Raw genomic sequence first — 23,931 nt, 5'->3', positions numbered from 1 at the left:
ACGACAAATTCCAAAGTGGAGCACATATTTATGATACGCCGTCATGTAAATTTTTGAAACGTAACACGAATAGACGCGATCATATGTATGTGAATGAGCTCTACGATGAAGATGTGAAGTAAGAAAACCGTCATTGGCACGAAAGTCTATAATTCCCCCAAAATGCACCACATCTGTTTCGTATTGTACACAAAAATTTGGAAAGGCTTTGACAAAATTCAGCCTGTTCTAAATCACTATTGCACCAGTTTTAAGAAAACTTAACTTATACAAAGCGTAAACGTTATGCAATTTCAGAGCAATTTGTTCGAAATGAGCGAATGCGTGCGTTTTTGGCGACGCTATGACAAAGCCAATGATCTTCTTCCAACTTTATTCTCAGGCGAAAAATATCGCCAATTTTTCCAGGACCAAATAACAACAGTAGCGGAAACATATTTTACGTTTTGCAATGCTTTTGTATCGTTAGTGACTAGTACTTTATATGCACCATATAATGCCCATATTTTTAAATGTGGTTTTGAATTTTTTATTTTCCATAGCCGCCGAAGGTACAATTTTGTCGACGATGTACATTTCAATATTCGTCTTTAAACTATTGTGGCGGCTGAAAGGAGAGTCGTGCGTTTCGTCGCGGGACTACCGGTGGACTCGTCAGTAAGGCTATGCCCGGTAATCCCTGCCTTAGACGTAGAGGGAGTCTCGCTAGGTGCGGTATTTGTATCAATCGCTCGTATATTCGACCGCTAGCGAGTTAGACATACTCGTTGTCGTCGTAGCCCTCTAGTGTAGGTGGTTGGTACCAGCGGATCGCCCGGGAGGTGTTGCGCCGCGTTGATACCTCGACCTGTCTGTTTCCTATTGATACCGATCCGCCACACTATGTACTATCTCTAGCTACTGGTAAAGGAAATTAAATTTTTATCACTCCGTAGGTATAGATCCAATGATAGGTGCACATCCAATTTGATAAATCATTTAACATATAGAATAGAATGCAATATCGAACAACTTTTATTTCCATCGAATGTTTTACAATGCGATCTTTTATATTTTACATGGCATCTTTGACTTACATTTACTTTACATGTAACTACCACTGTTTCGACCACTCGCGGGGAGACGCGATCGCGAAGAAGTACGTCAACGGGAGTCGTAAATTCCCGTTACGATTGGATAATCGACGCCACGAAGTGATCGATCCCCTGATTTCGGTTGCAATAATAGGGGTGGTTAAATTGATTTTATACTGAAGTAACGAATACAACTAATGTTTATTCCAACAACTTCTTAACTAGAAATGTACAATTAAGTCGATTGATAGCTAGAGTAACAAGGTGTTGTACGCGACGCACGCTTAGATGCTGAAGGTTCAAAAAACGTATAAAGACTGACTTTCTGTAACGATGATGCAGCGGAGGACACTTGCGATGGGTGGGTCTAATGATGCGAGAAAAGCTGATTTGTTAAGACGAAGTTCTTGTTGGGAGAGTGAGGGAAGGACTTCTCTGGTAATAGGTTAATTTTCTGGATTGGTGTGGAAGAGTGGAGGAAGGGTGTTAACCGCCCCGAGAGAAAGTTGCCAGGGTAAAACATCGTACATGAGAAAGACGAACTTCTCCTATCTTTCCATAGTAAACAATAATCTTTAGACAGTGACTTAGTGCAGATGTTTGGCTTGGTCTGAAGGACTTTAGAAATTCCTCTAAGATTTATAATCGACTCTTAAGACTATTGAAGGTACGCAGTGAAGGCGTGCGGACATCTGGTTGCCATCCTGTCCGCGGTGTGTGGCCTGGCCTGGATAGAATGTCGCACGACGGAACAACCACATTTATGGTAATGTTTTTGCTAATCAGTCGCAATTTTATAAACTAAAATCGTGACAATATACATGGCAATGAATCGAATATAATTAAATTGTTAACGTTTCATGCTATGTATACGTATAAGAATGAATGCTAATTAAATGATGTCATTTATCATTAATTTTATTACTTACGGCTAACTTGCAATGTATAGTCAAATTCAATACAATCATCTTAAAAGATTACATAAATTAGACAATATATAAAAGCAGCATTGCGTTTTAACCTTGTAATATCGTAATATTCTGGAATTCAAAGATACTCGATGAAGGTGTTACAACAAACCATTTATCTTTATTATTCTACGAATTCGTTTCTTTTTGATTCTACGATTCATTTCCTAGCTTTTAAAGAAAATTATTACAATCAGTTAGAGACGGACAGTTCAACGATAAATTTATGTTTTGAGCCACATTCTCCCGATATCGTAGTACAGAACGCTGGCACATTGCTCGATATACACGTTCCTACCGCTACATCTACAATACTTTTGACAATCCTTAATCAAATCTTTGCATAACAGTGAGCATATTTACTGTCAACGCATTTTTCTTCTGTATAGTCAAAGTATTCTCCAGTTTTACACATCTGAAGAAATTTCCCATTGCCTGAACAATCATAATATCTGTCACAGTAACAGTCATGAGGAACATAATTGTTACCGAAACTACAGTCGGTAGGATTACAATGCGCCGGCAAGTCCCGTATGGCTTCTGGCCAGTCGCAGTGTTTTTTGGACCGGTCGTAATACGTATGGGCTTGACAATTTTGAACTGTGGTAGTTCCATGATCGCATGTACAAAACTTGTTGCACTCCCTGTGGGGCAACAGGTCACTACTTGACGAACAACTACCTTGGCATCCGTTGTTTCCAGAGGGGCGACATTCAGCAATGTTTTGTGACATGCATTTCCTCTCCGCCCAATCAAATATTTCGCCTGAGGGACATTTCATCCATTGGTATTCTCCGTTGCGACATACGTAATATGCATAGCAGTTACACTCGTGAGGCATTTGGTTTCCTTCAATGCAATAGGGCGGGCGCCACGTTGTAGTGGTAGTTGTCGTAGTCGTAGTCGTGGTAGTAGGGTGATCACCGTTGCAGCCGCCAACGTTCTCGGGTATATCGCACTGTAGCTTTTCGCAATTGAAAATTAATCCTTCGCCACACGACCGATCGCATCTGACACCGTTCGTGCACTCGTAATAACTCTCAGAGCACTTTTCATCAGAAGAGCGACGATAGCCACTCGGTGGACACTGAGGTGAATTATAACAATTATCATATAAATAACTATCCTGAATATATTTTTGGTTCCAACATATGGCGACATTCGGTAGGTCACAAACTCCTCTACTATTATCATATATCATGCCATTAGGACATATGGCAAGAATCTTATTTCCTTCTTCGCAATAGTAATACTTGGTGCAAGAGCATTCATGATGTACGAGTCCATATCCCACTGGTGGACAATCTAGAACATCTTTTTCCTCCGCTACATGAGGTAGAAAGTATGTAGCAAGGTCGGTTTGATTGAAGTTCGATGAACACTCGTGTCTCCGAGGCCAAGTACATATACCCTTGGTTTCGTCGAAAGACAATCCATCTTCGCAAACTTTCTCTACCTTAACACCATCCACGCATTCGTAAAACAAACCGCAATCCGTCTCATGAGAAATTCTCTTAGTACCGGTTACAGGACAGGGGACATTAGACACACATTGTCTACGTTCAGCGTCGAATTCATGGCCCGATGGGCACCGTCTAACATCGTATTGTCCATCGACACATTCGTAATACAGCGATTGACGATAGCAATCATGCGGGAGAAGTACAGCCTCCAACAATTTGCCTGTTGGACACGAATCGTAAACTTTACACTTGGCGGCATCTTTGTGTACACATTCTAGAGAGTCAGAACAAAACAGCTGTTCTTCGTCACACGTTTTTAAGACTTTTTCCCCGTTCTCGCATTTGTAATATAGGCTACAGTTGGTGGGATGAGGTTGTATGAATTCGTCCTTTGAACAATCCGGAGCTCTTGACGCGCAATTTGCCTTCCATGGGAAAGTACAATTTTGAAGTTCAGGGTCGAAATGTAGCTTCTGTCCCGGGGCAAATTCTGGGCAATTCGAGAGTAGCTTCTGTCCATTGGAACACTCGTAAAACTTGGTACAATCGTGTTTGTGAGCGAGCTGTACGGTTTTGCCTGCAGATTCTGGACATTTTGTGGGAATTTCGTGTATTTCGGCAAAAGCGTTCCCCGTCACTGCCAAAACGGCACTGACCAGTAATAATAAATCTGAAATAGAAGAAAATATCGAATCTGCCATTCTGTATGTCAATACTATTCTGCGTGTCATGAAGAAAAAGCTAATTTCTGTTTAAGTGGAAACTAATGTCCCCTACGTCTCAAAGAAATCTTCCAAAAACTTGTTTTAATTATCATTATCAGTGACGGACAAAAACGAGTTCCGTCATTGATCATGATTATTGCTAATGAAAAGAATTTGTTCATCGTTAATGGTTATAGGTAACTAAAAACCGTATTGATCATCAGTGTAGCAACCTGATGAATGCATATACGACGCAGTGTTGAATATATAGGCGCTAAGTGTAACAGTTAACAGCGTAACAATTTTCAATAGTGGTTTCCAATACGCAAAAAATGTTCGTCTTCGATGGTTATTCGGAATTAAAAATAGCTTCCTCCATTGTTAATGTTCATCAGTAGCCGAAAAAATTTATTTCGTTCTCTATATTCTCCCAAAGAAAATATTGTTCTTATAATATATGCGATATAAGGATATGCAATACTAAAATAAAGTCCCAAAAGCAACGTGGTTACGAACTATATCACAAGTAAAATTACTCACCTCTCATTCCAACAGATTTATTTCTAACAATGGAAAGATAACACACTCTCCTGTAGATGGTTTTTTGGAAGGAACTGACATTACCAAGTTGTAAGATTTGACTTTTATAGGTAACTTATCGGACTATCAGCATATCTTCGTGCCTTGTATCGGACGATACAATCATTTAACTACTCAAGCTTACAGTATTTTTGAACGACAAATATCATTATAATCTTAATCGCAATTTTAGAGTTGTCACTCGTATAAATCGACTTATCGTTTTGGAATTCACATATCAATGATGCGATGGAGCGACAATAGTGCTTAATAACGATACAGAAGATGTGTTATGTACTTAAATATATATTTAGGAGCGCTGAGAATGCAAACTGTGATCAAAGTCTTGAGAATGTCGAGAAATTCGAAGCAAGCGATTCTGTATAACAATTTCAATGAGAGAAGTAAACTACTCGTAGAATAGTATCATAAAAAGAAGTAAATAATAACAGACAACTATAATACATCCATGGTATAAACAGAATCACACTTTACATACGTAACAGAATCGAATCATTCGATTGGACTTTACAACGTACTAATAAAGATATAGAACGCAATTCTTAAAATTCTTGTCCTGTTACACAATGATACAAATAAGATCGTAACAAGATCATATTATAATATAATTTCACCGATCAAAATATAGATATGAACAATTATAAATTGGAAATATGTTATTCATTGCGCAGATTTCGTATAGTTATCGTAAAACATGTAATAGGAAAATGCCAATAAACGACCTTTTATATTAATAATAATAATAAATTAAATATCTCCGTGTTTTATTCGTATATCTTTCCAAGGTTTAGTCGCCAATGCTTTTTATGATTTCTGTTAAGAAAAAGCGATTACGTTTATCTACATATTCCTACGATGATGATTATCTTAAACAACGTTATCAGGGAAGAGAAATTTAGCCTAGATTTTCAAAATATTATGAAATACGCATGATATAGCGTTTTTATTCAATGGAATATTCGCGTACTTGCTCTTCCGGCCACGTCCGACTAGAATAAGGTTGATCTACTGATTCAGCAGGTGACACCGTGGAATATATTCAGATATTCGATGCGGATTAAACTGGATTTACCTGTGACGATAATTTTTATCATATCAGAGATGACTTATAGCACATTAAATGCAAAGATACGCCGATTCCTAACCATAATGGCACCCAAATTAGCTTAGAAAATTTTGGTTGTCTATAGAAGGCAAAAGTTTGTTCAAGTTAGTTAAACGATGATTATCTTAGTCAATTTACAAAAAATTGAAATTCTGATTTATCCGTATTTCGAATTTAGATGTCCAGTTTACACAAACAAATTTTGGTTAAAATTGTCAAATATTTACAAAATTTAACGAACGAGGATGTATTGAAACAGATGGATTCTTTAAAATCTATTTATATGCTTATATTTGTTGTTGCGAACATAAAATTTATCGATAGGCATCTATCCACATTTTGAGAGTTTTTACCTACGAAATGTGAACGATGGTCGGCAAAGAAAAAGTAGGTGATCCGTATTATTAGCTGCACTATGAATCTACAAATTTTCATCAAAATCGGCATATCACATTTATCGTAGGTAATGTGTCCTGTAGGTATTCAAATAAGGTGCTTTCTTAAGATACTGTATTGTACGAGGTGACGATCTTTGCCTCGGCCCATCTAATATTGTTGCTAGAGAAAATAATCGTTCGACTGGTGCGGTAGATGAAAGAGGCTTGTATTGTTCAGAAAACTGTCTCTTATCGAATAATCATTTAACATGGACAAATCGGAGCTTTTATCTTGCCAATTAAAATTTCGATTTAGTTATTTATTCTTATCTTCGGATAACACTCGTGGAATTATTATTGTTTCATCTTCGCCTCCTTCACACTCGGAATCGTTATTTACTTGAGATTTTTCAATAGCTTTAATTACATCTTCGTAATAATGCTTTGCTGATATGACCACATTAATAAAAATTGAGCGTTAAATGTTCAATGTTTTATTTGCCACTTCTAATAGTCGACGATTTTTAAATCTACGATGTAAAAAGCAGCAATGACAGCTTCATAGGAATTGGTATCCAAAGACAGAAAACTTTTGAATCTTTCGTTAGGACTTGTTCTAACCGTTCCTAAGATAGTCTCCCAAATTGGATAGCTTCGAAGTTTTGATTTATTAATTTGCTCCCGAACATATAGGAATCATGATATTAGACGTCCATAGTACATATTGTTTTCAGCCTGCACTTTATATATAACAGTTGCAAGAGAACGCAGATATATCAGTGATTCATCCAAGTAAGACAAATTGAAATCTCTCTGTGAAGTTACATAACGTTTCTAGTGTTTCATGTAACGATAGAATCTTCTCTACGTTAGCTAACATTTGAGAAAATGAATCATTCTAGTTTTTTTCTTCAATAATCTCACAGTTCTCAGGACAGGACGACAAATTCCAAAGTGGAGCACATATTTATGATACGCCGTCATGTAAATTTTTGAAACGTAACACGAATAGACGCGATCATATGTATGTGAATGAGCTCTACGATGAAGATGTGAAGTAAGAAAACCGTCATTGGCACGAAAGTCTATAATTCTCCCAAAATGCACCACATCTGTTTCGTATTGTACACAAAAATTTGGAAAGGCTTTGACAAAATTCAGCCTGTTCTAAATCACTATTGCACCAGTTTTAAGAAAACTTAACTTATACAAAGCGTAAACGTTATGCAATTTCAGAGCAATTTGTTCGAAATGAGCGAATGCGTGCGTTTTTGGCGACGCTATGACAAAGCCAATGATCTTCTTTCAACTTTATTCTCAGGCGAAAAATATCGCCAATCTTTCCAGGACCAAATAACAACAGTAGCGGAAACATATTTTACGTTTTGCAATGCTTTTGTATCGTTAGTGACTAGTACTTTATATGCACCATATAATGCCCATATTTTTAAATGTGGTTTTGAATTTTTTATTTTCCATAGCCGCCGAAGGTACAATTTTGTCGACGATGTACATTTCAATATTCGTCTTTAAACTATGTACTATCTCTAGCTACTGGTAAAGGAAATTAAATTTTTATCACTCCGCAGGTATAGATCCAATGATAGGTGCACATTCAATTTGATAAATCATTTAACATACAGAATAGAATGCAATATCGAACAACTTTTATTTCCATCGAATGTTTTACAATGCGATCTTTTATATTTTACATGGCATCTTTGACTTACATTTACTTTACATGTAACTACCACATTTATGGTGATGTTTTTGCTAATCAGTCGCAATTTTACAAAATAAAATCGTGACAATATACATGGCAATGAATCGAATATAATTAAATTGTTATCGTTTCATGCTATGGATACGTATAAGAATGAATGCTAATTAAAGATGTCATTTATCATTAATTTTATTACTTACGGCTAACTTGCAATGTATAGTCAAATTCAATACAATCATCTTAAAAGATTACATAAATTAGACAATATATAAAAGCAGCATTGCGTTTTAACCTTGTAATATCGTAATATTCTGGAATTCAAAGATACTCGATGAAGGTGTTACAACAAACCATTTATCTTTATTATTCTACGAATTCGTTTCTTTTTGATTCTACGATTCATTTCCTAGCTTTTAAAGAAAATTATTACAATCAGTTAGAGACGGACAGTTCGACGATAAATTTATGTTTTGAGCCACGTTCTCCCGATATCGTAGTACAGAACGCTGGCACATTGCTCGATATACACGTTCCTACCGCTACATCTACAATATTTTTGGCAATCTTTAATCAAATCTTTGTATAACAGTGAGCATATTTACTGTCAACGCATTTTTCTTCTGTATAGTCAAAGTATTCTCCAGTTTTACACATCTGAAGAAATTTACCATTGCCTGAGCATTTATAATATCTGTCACAGTAACAGTGATGAGGAACATAATTGTTACCGAAACTACAGTCGGTAGGATTACAATGCGCCGGCAAGTCCCGTATTTCTTCTGGCCAATTGCAGTATTTTATGGACCGATCGTAATACGTATGGCTGGGACAATTTCGAACTGTGGTAGTTCCACTATCGCATGTACAATACTTGTTGCACTCCCTGTGGGGCAACTGGTCACTACTTGACGAACAACTACCTTGGCATCCGTTGTTTCCAGAGGGGCGACATTCAGCAATGCTTTCTGACATACATTTCCTCTCTGCCCAATCAAACTTTTCGCCTGAGGGACATGTCATCCGTTGGTATCTTCCGTTGCGACATACATAATATTCATAGCAGTTACACTCGTGAGGCATTTGGTTTCCTTCAATGCAATTGAACGAGAGCCACCCTGTAGTGGTAGTTGTAGTTGGGCGCCTTGTCGTAGTCGTAGTCGTGGTAGTTGGTTGATCACCGTTGCAGCCGCCAACGTTCTCGGGTATATCGCACTGTAGCTTGTCTACGCATTGTAGAGACTCAGAACAAAACAGCTGTTCTTCGTCACACGATTTTAAGACTTTTTCCCCGTTCTCGCATTTGTAATATAGGCTACAGTTGGTGGGATGAGGTTGTATGAATCCGTCCTTTGAGCAATCCGAAGCTCTTGACGCGCAATTGGCCTCCCATGGGAAAGTACAATTTTGAAGTTCAGGGTCGAAATGTAGCTTCTGTCCCGAGGCAAATTCTGGGCAATTCGAGAGTAGCTTCTGTCCATTGGAACACTCGTAAAACTTGGTACAATCGTGTTCGTGAGCGAGCTGTACGGTTTTGTCTGCAGATTCTGGACATTTTGTGGGAATTTCGTGTATTTCGGCAAAAGCGTTCTCCGTCACTGCCAAAACGGCAATGACCAGTAATAATAAATCTGAAATAGAAGAAAATATCGAATCTGCCATTCTGTATGTCAATACTATTCTGCGTGTCATGAAGAAAAAGCTAATTTCTGTTTAAGTGGAAACTAATGTCCCCTACGTCTCAAAGAAATCTTCCAAAAACTTGTTTTAATTATCATTATCAGTGACGGACTAAAACGAGTTCCATCATTGATCATAATTATTGCTAATGAAAATAATTTGGTCATCGTTAATGGTTATAGGTAACTAAAAACCGTATTGATCGTGAGTGTAGCAACCTGATGAATGCATATAATACGCAGTGTTGAATATATGGGCGCTAAGTGTAGCAGTTAACAGCGTAACAATTTTCAATAGTGGTTCCAATAAGCAAAAAATGTTCATCTACGATGATTATTCGTAATTGAAAATAACTTCCTTCGTCGTTAATGTTCATCAGTAGCCGAATAAATTCATTTCGTTCTCTATATTCTCCCAAAGAATATATTGTTCTTATAATATATGCGATATAAGGATATGCAATACTAAAATAAAGTCCCAAAAGCAACGTGGTTACGAACTATATCACAAGTAAAATTACTCACCTCTCATTCCAACAGATTTATTTCTAACAATGGAAAGATAACACACTCTCCTGTAGTTGGTTTTTTGGAAGGAACTGACATTACCAAGTTGTAAGATTTGACTTTTATAGGTAACTTATCGGACTATCAGCATATCTTCGTGCCTTGTATCGGACGATACAATCATTTAAATACTCAAGGTTGCAGTATTTTTGAACGATAAATATCATTATAATCTTACTCGCAATTTTAGAGTTGTCACTCGTATAAATCGACTTATCGTTCCGCGTTTCACGTATCAAAGGTGCGATGCTGGGACAATAGTGCTTAATAACGATACAGAAGATATGTTTTGTACTTAAATATATGTCGGAGATGAAAGAACACCGGAGCCTCTGGAATTTTGGATAATCCCGCAACATTGTAACCTAGAGTCTACTATAGCTGTAACTGAACAATTGTAGTTATTCAATCCGATTGTAATTGTTCGAGAGTTGTGATAATGAGCTTGGGCTCGAGGCGACAGTCAGTCGCCGAACGCGGTTACGGGATGAACGCTTTGTCTAACAAAGGCATGGAAGAATTCTATAGCTCTCCTTAAAAAGGAAATAGTTGTAACACTCCACAGTAAACATTCCAACGGTCTCTGTCCCGTAGCTCGCCACACGCATACCCTATTCTTCGAGTAAGATGATTGCCAGATGTCGATGCGTCTCCGCAGTACATGTTCAGCTAGCTCGAGGGCCCGTTATAAATCGTAAGATTGAGTCAACTAAAGTCCCTCAAACAGACAAACAGTCTTTGTCCCAACTACGGGAAAATAGGGGAGACCTATTTTTCAACGAGCGGCGTCTCCCACTAGCAACTTTCCCTCGAGGGCGGCTAGCATCTTTTTCTAACCACCGATATGGAGATTGACCAATTAGCAGCAACGCCAATTTCCCTTACTTTCTGAACGAAGGCTTTTCTCAACGAATCCGATGATCTCGTGTCCTTAGACACACCCCATTATAGTTTTCCTCTGTGGCATCATCGGGACGGGAAAGGCATTCTCGCTCGTGATCTCATCGATGAAAGGAGTAACCCTTTACGACCAGTGAATATTACGCGTCCAACTTAGATTTTGTGAGTACGTTCATCTATCATCCCGTCGACCGCGGATTCGTTATTGAACCTAGGATCATTGTCATTAGTTTCTCGAGTACCTAACTACCACGGTTACTTGTCCGGTTCTATAATAATCGTATTTGCACTAGTCAATGTCTTCTCTATTGCATAACGATAACGTGTCACCCAAACGAAGACTCGTTTCACGCCCCTAACCCTAATTCTAATGTAAACCCGACATATATATTTAGGAGCGCTGTGAATGCAAACTGTGATCAAAGTCTTGAGAATGTCGAGAAATTCGAAGCAAGCGATTCTGTATAACAATTTCAATGAGAGAAGTAAACTACTCGTAGAAGAGTATCATAAAATGAAGTAAATAATAACAGACAACTATACTACATACATGGTATAAACAGGATCACACTTTACATACGTAACAGAATCGAATCATTCGATTGGAATTTGCAACGTACTAATAAAGATATAGAACGCAATTCTTAAAATTCTTGTCCTGTTACACAATGATACAAATAAGATCGTAACAAGATCATATTATAATATAATTTCACCAATCAAAATATTGTAATATCGTAGAATAGCTTTGATTGGAGATCGGCTGAAATTAGAAAACACCGTGTACGCCGTCTTTTTGTGGTTTGTTTACATCCAAGAGCGCCTAGTAACAGTGACGCGAGAAAAGATAAGCAGCGTCAAAACAGAAGTACGGTTTCATATTTCAAGGAGTGGCAATCGAGAGGCTAGAGTATGTAAGCCGAAAAGTGTATGTGTGTGTGTGTGTGTGTGCAGGACCGAGCAGGAATGCATTAGCGAGGGGCAGAGTTGATCGAGACGTCGAAGCATAGAGTCCTTAGAATTGAGTTGCAAGTGTTGTCGAGTGTTAGAGTTGCTAGTGAGAGAGAGAGAGAGAGAGTTACCAAATAGTTGTCAAGTTATTTGTTGTAAATACGAGCGTTGCATTTAGTTTTCCTGTTAATCAAAGATCGTTTCTCTGTCTAACTAATATCTGTATTTTCAATCCATTATTAATAAATTATAATTAATCGGACAAAATTACACCTTTAATATATTCCGATATTACAATATAGATATCAACAATTATAAATTGGAAATATGTTATTCATTGCGCAGATTTCGTATAGTTATCGTGAAACATGTAATAGGAAAATGCCAATAAACGACCTTTTATATTAATAATAATAATAAATTAAATATCTCCGTGTTTTATTCGTATATCTTTTCAAGGTTTAGTCGCCAAAGCCTTTTATGATTTCTGTTAAGAAAAAGCGATTACGTTTATCTACATATTCCTACGATGATGATTATCTTAAACAACGTTATCAGGGAAGAGAAATTTAGCCTAGATTTTTAAAATATTATGAAATACGCATTGTATAGCGTTTTTATTCAATGGAATATTCGCGTACTTTACTTGCTCTTCCGGCCACGTCCGACTAGAATAAGGTTGATCTACTGATTCAGCAGGTGACACCGTGGAATATATTCAGATATTCGATGCGGATTAAACTGGATTTACCTGTGACGATAATTTTTATCATATCAGAGATGACTTATAGCTCATTAAATGCAAAGATACGCCGATTCCTAACCATAATGGCACCCAAATTAGCTTAGAAAATTTTGGTTGTCCATAGAAGGCAAAAGTTTGTTCAAGTTAGTTAAACGATGATTATCTTAGTCAATTTACAAAAAATTGAAATTCTGATTTATCCGTATTTCGAATTTAGATGTCCAGTTTACACAAACAAATTTTTGTTAAAATTGTCAAATATTTACAAAATTTAATGGACGGGGATGTATTGAAACAGATGGATTCTTTAAAATCTATTTATATGCTTATATTTGTTGTTGCGAATATAAAATTTATCGATAGGCATCTATCCACATTTTGAGAGTTTTCACCTACGAAATGTGAACGATGGTCGGCAAAGAAAAAGTAGGTGATCCGTATTATTAGCTGCACTATGAATCTACAAATTTTCATCAAAATCGGCATATCACATTTATCGTAGGTAATGTGTCCTGTAGGTATTCAAATAAGGTGCTTTCTTAAGATACTGTATTGTACGAGGTGACGATCTTTGCCTCGGCCCATCTAATATTGTTGCTAGAGAAAATAATCGTTCGACTGGTGCGGTAGATGAAAGAGGCTTGTATTGTTCAGAAAACTGTCTCTTATCGAATAATCATTTAACATGAACAAATCGGAGCTTTTATCTTGCCAATTAAAATTTGGATTTAGTTATTTATTCTTATCTTCGGATAACACTCGTGGAATTATTATTGTTTCATATTCGCCTCCTTCACACTCGGAATCGTTATTTACTTGAGATTTTTCAATAGCTTTAATTACATCTTCGTAATAATGCTTTGCTGATATGACCACATTAATAAAAATTGAGCGTTAAATGTTCAATGTTTTATTTGCCACTTCTAAGAGTCGACGATTTTTAAATCTACGATGTGAAAAAGCAGCAATGACAGCTTCATAGGAATTGGTATCCAAAGACAGAAACCTTTTGAATCTTTCGTTAGGACTTGTTCTAACCGTTCCTAAGATAGTCTCCCAAATTGGATAGCTTCGAAGTTTTGATTTATTAATTTGCTCCCGAACATATAGGAATCATGATATTAGACGTCCATAGTACATATTGTTTTCAGCCTGCACTTTATATATAACAGTTGCAAGAGAACGCAGATATATCAGTGATTCATCCAAGTAAGACAAATTGAAATCTCTCTGTGAAGTTACATAACGTTTCTAGTGTTTCATGTAACGATAGAATCTTCTCTACGTTAGCTAACATTTGAGAAAATGAATCATTCTAGTTTTTTTCTTCAATAATCTCACAGTTCTCAGGACAGGACGACAAATTCCAAAGTGGAGCACATATTTATGATACGCCGTCATGTAAATTTTTGAAACGTAACACGAATAGACGCGATCATATGTATGTGAATGAGCTCTACGATGAAGATGTGAAGTAAGAAAACCGTCATTGGCACGAAAGTCTATAATTCTCCCAAAATGCACCACATCTGTTTCGTATTGTACACAAAAATTTGGAAAGGCTTTGACAAAATTCAGCCTGTTCTAAATCACTATTGCACCAGTTTTAAGAAAACTTAACTTATACAAAGCGTAAACGTTATGCAATTTCAGAGCAATTTGTTCGAAATGAGCGAATGCGTGCGTTTTTGGCGACGCTATGACAAAGCCAATGATCTTCTTTCAACTTTATTCTCAGGCGAAAAATATCGCCAATCTTTCCAGGACCAAATAACAACAGTAGCGGAAACATATTTTACGTTTTGCAATGCTTTTGTATCGTTAGTGACTAGTACTTTATATGCACCATATAATGCCCATATTTTTAAATGTGGTTTTGAATTTTTTATTTTCCATAGCCGCCGAAGGTACAATTTTGTCGACGATGTACATTTAAATATTCGTCTTTAAACTATGTACTATCTCTAGCTACTGGTAAAGGAAATTAAATTTTTATCACTCCGCAGGTATAGATCCAATGATAGGTGCACATTCAATTTGATAAATCATTTAACATACAGAATAGAATGCAATATCGAACAACTTTTATTTCCATCGAATGTTTTACAATGCGATCTTTTATATTTTACATGGCATCTTTGACTTACATTTACTTTACATGTAACTACCACATTTATGGTGATGTTTTTGCTAATCAGTCGCAATTTTACAAAATAAAATCGTGACAATATACATGGCAATGAATCGAATATAATTAAATTGTTATCGTTTCATGCTATGGATACGTGTAAGAATGAATGCTAATTAAAGATGTCATTTATCATTAATTTTATTACTTACGGCTAACTTGCAATGTATAGTCAAATTCAATACAATCATCTTAAAAGATTACATAAATTAGACAATATATAAAAGCAGCATTGCGTTTTAACCTTGTAATATCGTAATATTCTGGAATTCAAAGATACTCGATGAAGGTGTTACAACAAACCATTTATCTTTATTATTCTACGAATTCGTTTCTTTTTGATTCTACGATTCATTTCCTAGCTTTTAAAGAAAATTATTACAATCAGTTAGAGACGGACAGTTCGACGATAAATTTATGTTTTGAGCCACGTTCTCCCGATATCGTAGTACAGAACGCTGGCACATTGCTCGATATACACGTTCCTACCGCTACATCTACAATATTTTTGGCAATCTTTAATCAAATCTTTGTATAACAGTGAGCATATTTACTGTCAACGCATTTTTCTTCTGTATAGTCAAAGTATTCTCCAGTTTTACAGTTCTGAAGAAATTTACCATTGCCTGAGCATTTATAATATCTGTCACAATAACATTCATGAGGAACATAATTCTCACCGAAACTACAGTCGGTAGGATCACACTGTGCCGGCAAGTCACCGTTCTGTATGGCTTCTGGCCAGTTGCAAATTTGTCTGTACCGATCGTAATACGTATGCCTGGGACAATTTCGAACTGTGGTAGTTCCACTATCGCATGTACAATACTTGTTGCACTCCTTGTGGGGCAAAAGTCTATTGCTTGACGAACATGTACCGTCACAATCGTTGCTTTCTGATCTGCAACATTGAGCACTGCCTTTTGGCATACATTGCCGCTTTATACAATCAAAACTTTGGCCTGTGGGACATCTCATCCATTGGTATTGTCCGTTCCGACATATGTAATATGCATTGCAGTTACAGTCGTGATGCGTTATTTCTCCTTCCGGGCAACCGGTCGGGCGCCATGTCGTAGACGTGGTTGCAGGCGGGCGCCATGTCGTAGACGTGGTTGCAGGCGGGCGCCATGTCGTAGGCGTAGGGGTAGGTATATAATCGTGGCAGTTGGGAACGTTCCTAGGTAGATCGCACGAGCCGATTAGTGGATTGAAGACGTACCCTTGGAAACACGACATACGACATTTGCGACCGTTGTAGCAATCGTAAAATAATGTACAATCACTTTCATGAGGATAGCGATTATGGCCTTCAGATGGACAATCAGATGAAAAATGACAATTTTCACTTAGGAACGTGTCGTTAGTATATATTTCGTTCCTACATATGGCGGCATGCGGCAAATCGCAAACTTCTCTAATATAATCATATATCGTGCCTTCAGGACATTTACCCAGATACTTATTTCCGTCTTCGCAAGAGTAATACTTGGTGCAAGAACATTCGTGTGCTAAGTATGTATATCCCTGTGGTGGACAGTCTATGTCATCTTTTTTCTCCGCTGCATGAGGTAGAAAGTATATAGCCGGATCGGTTTGTTTAAAGTTCGATGAACACTCGTGTCTCGGAGGCCAAGTACATATACCCTTGGTTTCGTCGAAAGACAATCCATCTTCGCAAACTTTCTCTACTTTCACACCATCCACGCATTCGTAATACAAACCACAATCCGTATCATGAGAAATTCTCTTAATACCGGTTGCAGGACAGTGGACATTAGACACACATTGTCTACGATCATTGTCGAATACATGACCCGATGGGCACCGCCTTACAGCGTATTGTCCATCGACACATTCATAATACAGCGATTGACGATGGCAATCGCAATCATGCGGGAGAAGTACAGCTTCCAACAATTTACCTGTTGGACATGAATCGTGAATTTTACACTTGGCGGCATCCTTGTCTACGCATTCTAGAGAGTCAGAACAAAACAGCTGTTCTTCGTCACACGTTTTTAAGACTTTTTCCCCGTTCTCGCATTTGTAATATAAACTACAGTTGGTGGGATGAGGTTGTATGAATTCGTCCTTTGAACAATCCGGAGCTCTTGACGCGCAATTGGCCTCCCATGGGAAAGTACAATTTTGAAGTTCAGGGTCGAAATGTAGCTTCTGTCCCGGGGCAAATTCTGGGCAATTCGAAAGTTGCTTCTGCCCATTGGAACACTCGTAAAACTTGGTACAATCGTGTTTGTGAGCGAGCTGTACGGTTTTGCCTGAAGATTCTGGACATTTTGTGGGAATTTCGTGTATTTCGGCAAAAGCGTTCCCCGTCACTGCCAAAACGGCAATGACCAGTAATAATAAATCTGAAATAGAAGAAAATATCGAATCTGCCATTCTGTATATCAATACTATACTGCGTGTCACGGAGAAAAAGCTAATTTTTCTTTAAATGGCAAACTAATGATCCCTGCATCTTAAAGAAATTTGTCAAAAAATTTAATGACAAATTTGGTGATTTTAATGGATAAGTTACTGATTACAAATGACTATTATAAGTGATTAATATTTTTTGATTATCATCATCAGGGTCAGACTAAAACGAGATCCGTCGTTGATGTTGATTATTGGTTGATCAAAGGAATTGTAGAGAATGGTTACCAGTAAGCAAAAATGTTCATATACGATAATTATTCGGAATTGAAAACAATTTCCTTCGTCAGTAACCAAGGAATGTATTTCGTTTTATATATTGGTCCATAGAAAATATAGAGTGTTCGGCTACAGGTAATTTGACAGAAAATTTGAAGGGTGTTTGTTGAAACTGAAAAAATGTAGGATAAAAAAATTGCGTTTCGTCTTTGTTTTTTAGTCATCGACAATTGAAATATCCTGCCAGAATATCCTGCACACGAGCAAACCTCTTTACACGAGCGGAAGGAGGTCAGTCTGTAGAGATGGGCGCACAGTGATCCTCAAACGGAACGACACATGGGCGACAGCTTACCTTGTACAAATCGTAGAGAAGAAGATCATGGTATTCAAAGACGCGCAACGTTTTGCAAAACAAACGGTAGATTGAACATTAAACCTGTTTACTTATGAAAATCCATAGGAACATATGAAAAACCGCTGTATGGAGTTTCCTAGTAGAGAGAATTAATGTTTTCTCTAATTCTTTGCCTCATACAATACAGCCACGTAACACGCTAACTTTATATTTTCAATTTGCTGAAAGTTTCTCGTCGACTGTCCGAATAATTATGTTGTGCCAAAATCATTTTAGTCTCTTGCCTTAAAATGGCTAAAACATGACAATGTAGTGATAGAGAGTTAATTGAGAAAGAAAAATTTATGATACTCTTTAACTAATGCTTTCATCTTCTTTGTATAATTCCGAATTATCCAGGAACAGTCATAATATTGGAGAAGTTCCTTTTGATAGCGAGGTTATGCAATTAAGGAAGGGAACAAGCTGTGCGCCAGATGATTTTAAAAAAGGCGCAAACCTTTTTTGTACAATCTTCAAACTTTACATTGCTCGAGATTTATTCATATTTCATGTTTATCTGATGGGCTTCGGAAATATCACTATCTTTTTTTAACATTCCTTCAAGCCTTAAATAATAGCCAATAAAACGATAAAAATATTGGAATATTGTCTTCATTTTTCATTATTTTAGCGTGTTACGTGGGTGTATTGTGTATGCAGTGCGCGTAGGGCGCGTGTTATGCGCATAGTGAATGTTGTATGCAGTATAGCAATACTATACGTCGTTTATTGTTTATATCACCATATTTATTACATAATATCGTATAGATTTGGAGAACTTTCGGACATGCACTTTTATTACAATACGGGACAATAGTATAAAAGCGCAACGATTATACGGCGAAAATTATACCAGTGCTATACCCAGCACAGCATGGTATACCACCACAATCTACCAACTCAGTACAACAGCGCCTGACTAGCTGTTTTGGAAGCAGATGGATTAGCCAACGATGACCGCTGCTTTGTTTTGCTCACTCCTCAAATCCAAATCTTCTCGACTTTTACTTCTGCAGTTTGCTGTTGAGTGCCGAAGCGTACAGACGTGTCTCTAGTGCCCAGTGTAGTCCGAAAACAACACGTGTCGCCCAACCGTCGAAAGTGAACACAGCCAAGTGTTTCCTACCCTTTAGGGAGAAGAAAATCCCACGCACCTAACCCCAACCCGAATACTAGCCTCATAGCCTCACGACTAGTTATTCATTTTGAATTGACTAGCTCGATGATGGCCCAGCAATCGCGACCAGGCTCTCCGGAGCAGACTCGCAACTACCCCGCGCTACCTCCTCCGTGGCAGAAGTGTAGCAGAACTCTCCGCACCAACGACGCTAATATTACAAAGAAACGGAAAATAGAAACATCAAAACCAAACACGATCGACACCCGGAACGAACAATCAACGATACAAATAAACACCCACGACAGGTTCGCCGTATTGCAATCCACTAACGACGCCATGGAAATCGCGGACCCGCCGCCAAACCAACAAGCACAAAGAATCCCCCCTCCCCCACCAATATTTGTGGATGACGTCATCGACATACATACAATGATTAAGTCCTTAGAGAGAGATATCTCCAAGGACGACTACAACCTGAAGATCAACAACAAAATAAAAATTCTGCCGACAACCCCTGACGCATACAGAAAAATCACCAAACTACTCAAGACCTTGAACGCCAACTTTCATACTTACCAGCTCAAACAAGAAAGACCTTTTCGAGTGGTTCTACGCAACATCCACCACTCAGCAGACATAGATGAACTCAAATTCGAACTCTTAAAACTCGGCCACGAAGTCATCAACGTTAGTAATATAAGGCATAGAGTCTCGAAAGACCCGTTATCCTTATTTTTTATAGACATAAAGCAAAAGCCTAACAATAAGGAAATTTACAACATCAGTCGCCTAATGAACGCAATAGTAAAATTCGAACCACCGCTTGTTAAAAAAGAAATAGTGCAATGCAAAAGGTGCCAAAGATACGATCACACGCAGAAATACTGCAACCATACCTTCCGCTGCGTTAAATGTGAAGGCACACACTCCACTGACCAGTGCACTAAATCACCGGAAACCCCAGCGAAGTGCATCCACTGTCAAGGTGACCATCTTGCCAACTATAAAGGCTGCTCAGCCTATAAAACCCTATACACAAACAGGTACCCTAAACTCAGAGCAAAAGAGGTAACCAACCAAACACCCAGCCTGCCGAAATTCATGACTACCCCAATCCCCTCAACCAACCAAATACCCAGTCCTACTAAATTCATCACTACCTCAACCTCCTATGCCCAAGCAGTACAAGGCATCCAAAATAACCCGAATAGCCAAAGGGATCTTTCCCAAAATAGTGTCCCCAATTCTCCTAACACAGACAATGTCTCTAGGCTTGAAAAGCTAATAGAGAAACAATCGGAGCAAATAAATAATTTGCTATCGCTACTAACACTCATCATGGATAAATTAGTACGCCCCGACGCAAAATAAAACCAAGACGCATAGCTCTTTGGAACGCCAACGGTCTAGCACAACACAAATTTGAACTAGAACTCTTCCTAAAACACCAGCAAATCGACGTAATGCTCGTATCGGAAACCCACTTCACCGACAAAAACTATTTGAAAATAAATGATTACAAATTCTACCATACCCAACACCCCAGCGGAAAGGCCCACGGTGGCACCGGAATCATAATCAAAACAAGTATTAAGCACTACGAACTTCCATTATTCTAGAAAGACTACCTCCAAGCAACAAACGTAGCAATAGAAGACTGTCATGGTACAATCACCACTTCAGCAGTATACTGCCCTCCCAGACACTCCATCGCCAAAGAAGACTTTGATAACCTCCTGGACACCCTGGGCTATAGATTCATAGCTGGAGGAGACTATAACGCCAAGCACACCCATTGGGGCAGCAGACTGGTTACAGTAAGAGGCAAAAACCTCTTAAACAGCACAATAACCAATAACCTCAACTACCTCACCACATACGAACCCACATACTGGCCCACCGACACTAACAAAATACCCGACCTTCTAGACTTCTTCGTAACTAAAAATATCTCATCAAGACACGTCCAAATCAACTCCTCGGCTGATCTCTCCTCTGATCATTTCCCCGTGATAGCAACAGTCAGTTCAACAATCATCGAGAATACACCAAATGGCTCCATTCGCAACCAACACACCAACTGGCAGCTCTTTAGAGAAGTCTTTACTCACTCAACTTCAGCCCTAACCTCACTAAAAACTAAGGAAGAAATTGAAGCAGCCACGGAATACTTAAACACGAGCATAATAAACGCCATCCGCCTCTCCACACCGACAAAGACGTCCATCAGCAAACAAGAATATCCCCAATACATATTAAAAAAAATAGCAGAAAAACGTAGACTAAGAAGAGTATGGCAGACCCATAGAACACCGGATGACAAACGCAAACTAAACAACGCAACTAGAAAGCTATCCAAAACCATAAAAAATTACAAAAACGACTGTTTCCAAAAATATCTCGCCAGTTTATCCCCCACAGCCGACTCCAACTACTCGCTATGGAAGGCCTCCAGGAAACTCACACGCCCCCCACAAATAATCCCCCCAATCCGCCGTCCGCAAGGTGGATGGGCGCGTAGCCCTATAGAAAAAGCCGACCTGTTTGCCAAATACTTGTCTAAAGTATTCAAACCCCATTCCTCCAAAGCTGCCGCGGACGTTACTGAATACCTGCACACCACCTTCCAAATGTCCCCTCCTATCGAACCCTTCACTTCTGCAAAGACTATAGAAACAATCAGTCGCCTAAATCCCAAGAAAGCAGCAGGGCACGACCTAATAGGCAATAAAGCAATCAAGGAACTTCCCATAAAAGGGATCGCACTCATCACATCGATTTTTAATGCTATCCTTCGCCTTGAACACTATCCTAAGGCCTGGAAAATCTCACTGATTACCCTCATCCCTAAACCCGGTAAACCGATATACGAAACCAGCTCCTATCGCCCTATCAGTCTTTTACCTACCCTGTCTAAACTATTCGAGAAGATGCTCACGAATCGACTCCTTCCACTCTTAGAGGACTTGAAAACACTCCCAGATCACCAATTCGGCTTCCGAAAACAACATTCAACAGTAGAACAAATCCATCGCATAACCCATACGATCAGCCAAACCCTCGAAAAGAAAAAATATTGCTCCAACAGGCATTCGACAAAGTATGGCATGAAGGGCTACTTTACAAGCTTAAAAAGATCTTACCCCACCCCTACTACTCCATCCTAAAATCCTACCTAACCAATAGACAATTCATGGTTAAATGCCTAGACGCCACTTCCGCGACATTCCCAATAGAAGCCGGCATACACCAAGGTAGTGTCCTCGGACCCCTACTGTACTCCATCTACACTGCCGACTTACCTATACCAAACGAAATAACAATAGCAACAATTGCTGACGACACAGCGCTATTAGCTACCCACGCAGACCCGGCAATTGCCTCATCCACTCTCCAGCGATGTCTCGACTCCATGAAAAGTGGTTTCATAAATGGAGCTTCAAAATTAACGAAAAAAAATCCTCACATGTAACCTTCACGCTCCGAAAACAAACCTGCCCCCAGGTCACCATCAACAACACAATAATTCCTAGCAAGGACTCAGTCAGATACCTGGGCATGACCCTGGACAAGAGACTAACTTGGAAAAAACACATCTCAGATAATACGAAGCAACTAAAGGGCAAACTAAAAAAATTCTATTGGCTCACGGGCCGACGCTCCAAACTAAACATACAGAGTAAAATTACCCTCTACAAGACCGTAATAAAACCTGTCTGGACCTACGGAATCCAACTATGGGGAACAGCAAGTAACTCCAACATTGAAATACTCCAACGCTTCCAATCGAAAACGCTAAGATCCCTAATTGACGCACCTTGGTATGTAACCAATGAAACAATACACCGTGACCATTGTCTTTTGTTTTGCCATTTGTTTTGCAAAACGTCGCGCGGCAAACGTCGTTCGGTTTGAGGATCACTATGCGGGGAGAGATATTTTGACCGATTTTTAATTGTCAACGACTAAAAAACAAAGCCGAAAACGCAACTTTTTTATTCTTGACTTTTTCAGCTTCAACAAACACCCCTTAAATTTCCTGTGAAATTACTTGTAGTCTAACAACACCTTGTACAATATGTACGATATGAGAATATCCCAAAATAAGATAAAGTCTCAAAAGAAACATATGTGGTTACGAACTATATCTCTTGTAAAATTACTCACTTTTCATTCCCATAGAGAATTCGTACTATTGAAAAATAATAAAAACTCCTAAACTTGGTTTTTAATAAGAAACTGACAGTTCCCAACGTCAAGTTTTGACTTTTATAGCCAACTTATCGTACTTTTAAGATATCAATATCTCTTCTTGCTTTATTCCAGACGATAATATCACTAAACAATGAAAGTTTAGATTGTTTCCAAACGATAATTTCCATTATTATCTTACTCACAATTTTAGAGTTATCATTCAGATTTAAATCGGATTATCTTTTCGGGCTTCACATACCAAAGGTGCGATGGAGGGACAATAGTGCTTAATAACGATACAGAAAGTATGTTATATACTTAGATATATACTTAGAAGGGTTGTGTATGCAAACTGTGATCAAAGTCGAGGAATTCGAAGCAAGCAATTCTGTATAATAATTTCGATGAAAGAAGTAGAATACTCTTAGAAAAGTATCGTAAAAAGAAGTAACTAATAACAGACAACTACAATACATACATGGTATAACAGAATAGAATTATTCGATTGGACGTACT

The 23,931-nt window shown here is 38.2% G+C and overlaps 2 protein-coding genes across 2 annotated transcripts; both read right to left on the bottom strand.

The window, feature by feature from the left end:
- Positions 1–2,372: 2,372 nt before the first annotated feature.
- On the bottom strand, positions 2,373–10,221 carry LOC117162048 (chitin-binding domain protein cbd-1-like). Its single transcript, XM_033343866.2, has 3 exons — positions 10,215–10,221; positions 8,616–9,641; positions 2,373–4,174 (listed from the first exon to the last, which is right to left on the bottom strand). The coding sequence occupies exons 1-3, from the start codon at positions 10,219–10,221 to the stop codon at positions 2,373–2,375; spliced, it is 2,835 nt and encodes a 944-aa protein (XP_033199757.2).
- A 4,664-nt stretch (positions 10,222–14,885) lies between these two features.
- On the bottom strand, positions 14,886–23,452 carry LOC117162047 (uncharacterized). The gene is made up of 2 exons (XM_033343864.2): positions 23,389–23,452; positions 14,886–17,415 (listed from the first exon to the last, which is right to left on the bottom strand). The coding sequence occupies exons 1-2, from the start codon at positions 23,399–23,401 to the stop codon at positions 15,563–15,565; spliced, it is 1,866 nt and encodes a 621-aa protein (XP_033199755.2). The 5' UTR covers positions 23,402–23,452; the 3' UTR covers positions 14,886–15,562.
- Positions 23,453–23,931: the final 479 nt, after the last annotated feature.

Source organism: Bombus vancouverensis, chromosome 11, assembly GCF_051014615.1.
Source record: "Bombus vancouverensis nearcticus chromosome 11, iyBomVanc1_principal, whole genome shotgun sequence".
In the NCBI taxonomy this organism is placed as follows: Eukaryota; Metazoa; Arthropoda; class Insecta; order Hymenoptera; family Apidae; genus Bombus; species Bombus vancouverensis.
Note: the sequence above shows the minus strand (reverse complement) of the source record. Positions and strands in the feature narration are given on the sequence as shown.

Coding starts and splice junctions, on each gene's coding strand:
- LOC117162048 (XM_033343866.2), bottom strand. Junction 4,175..8,615: donor AGAAGAAAAATGCGTTGACA/GTAAATATGCTC, acceptor CTTCTATTTCAG/ATTTATTATTACTGGTCAGT.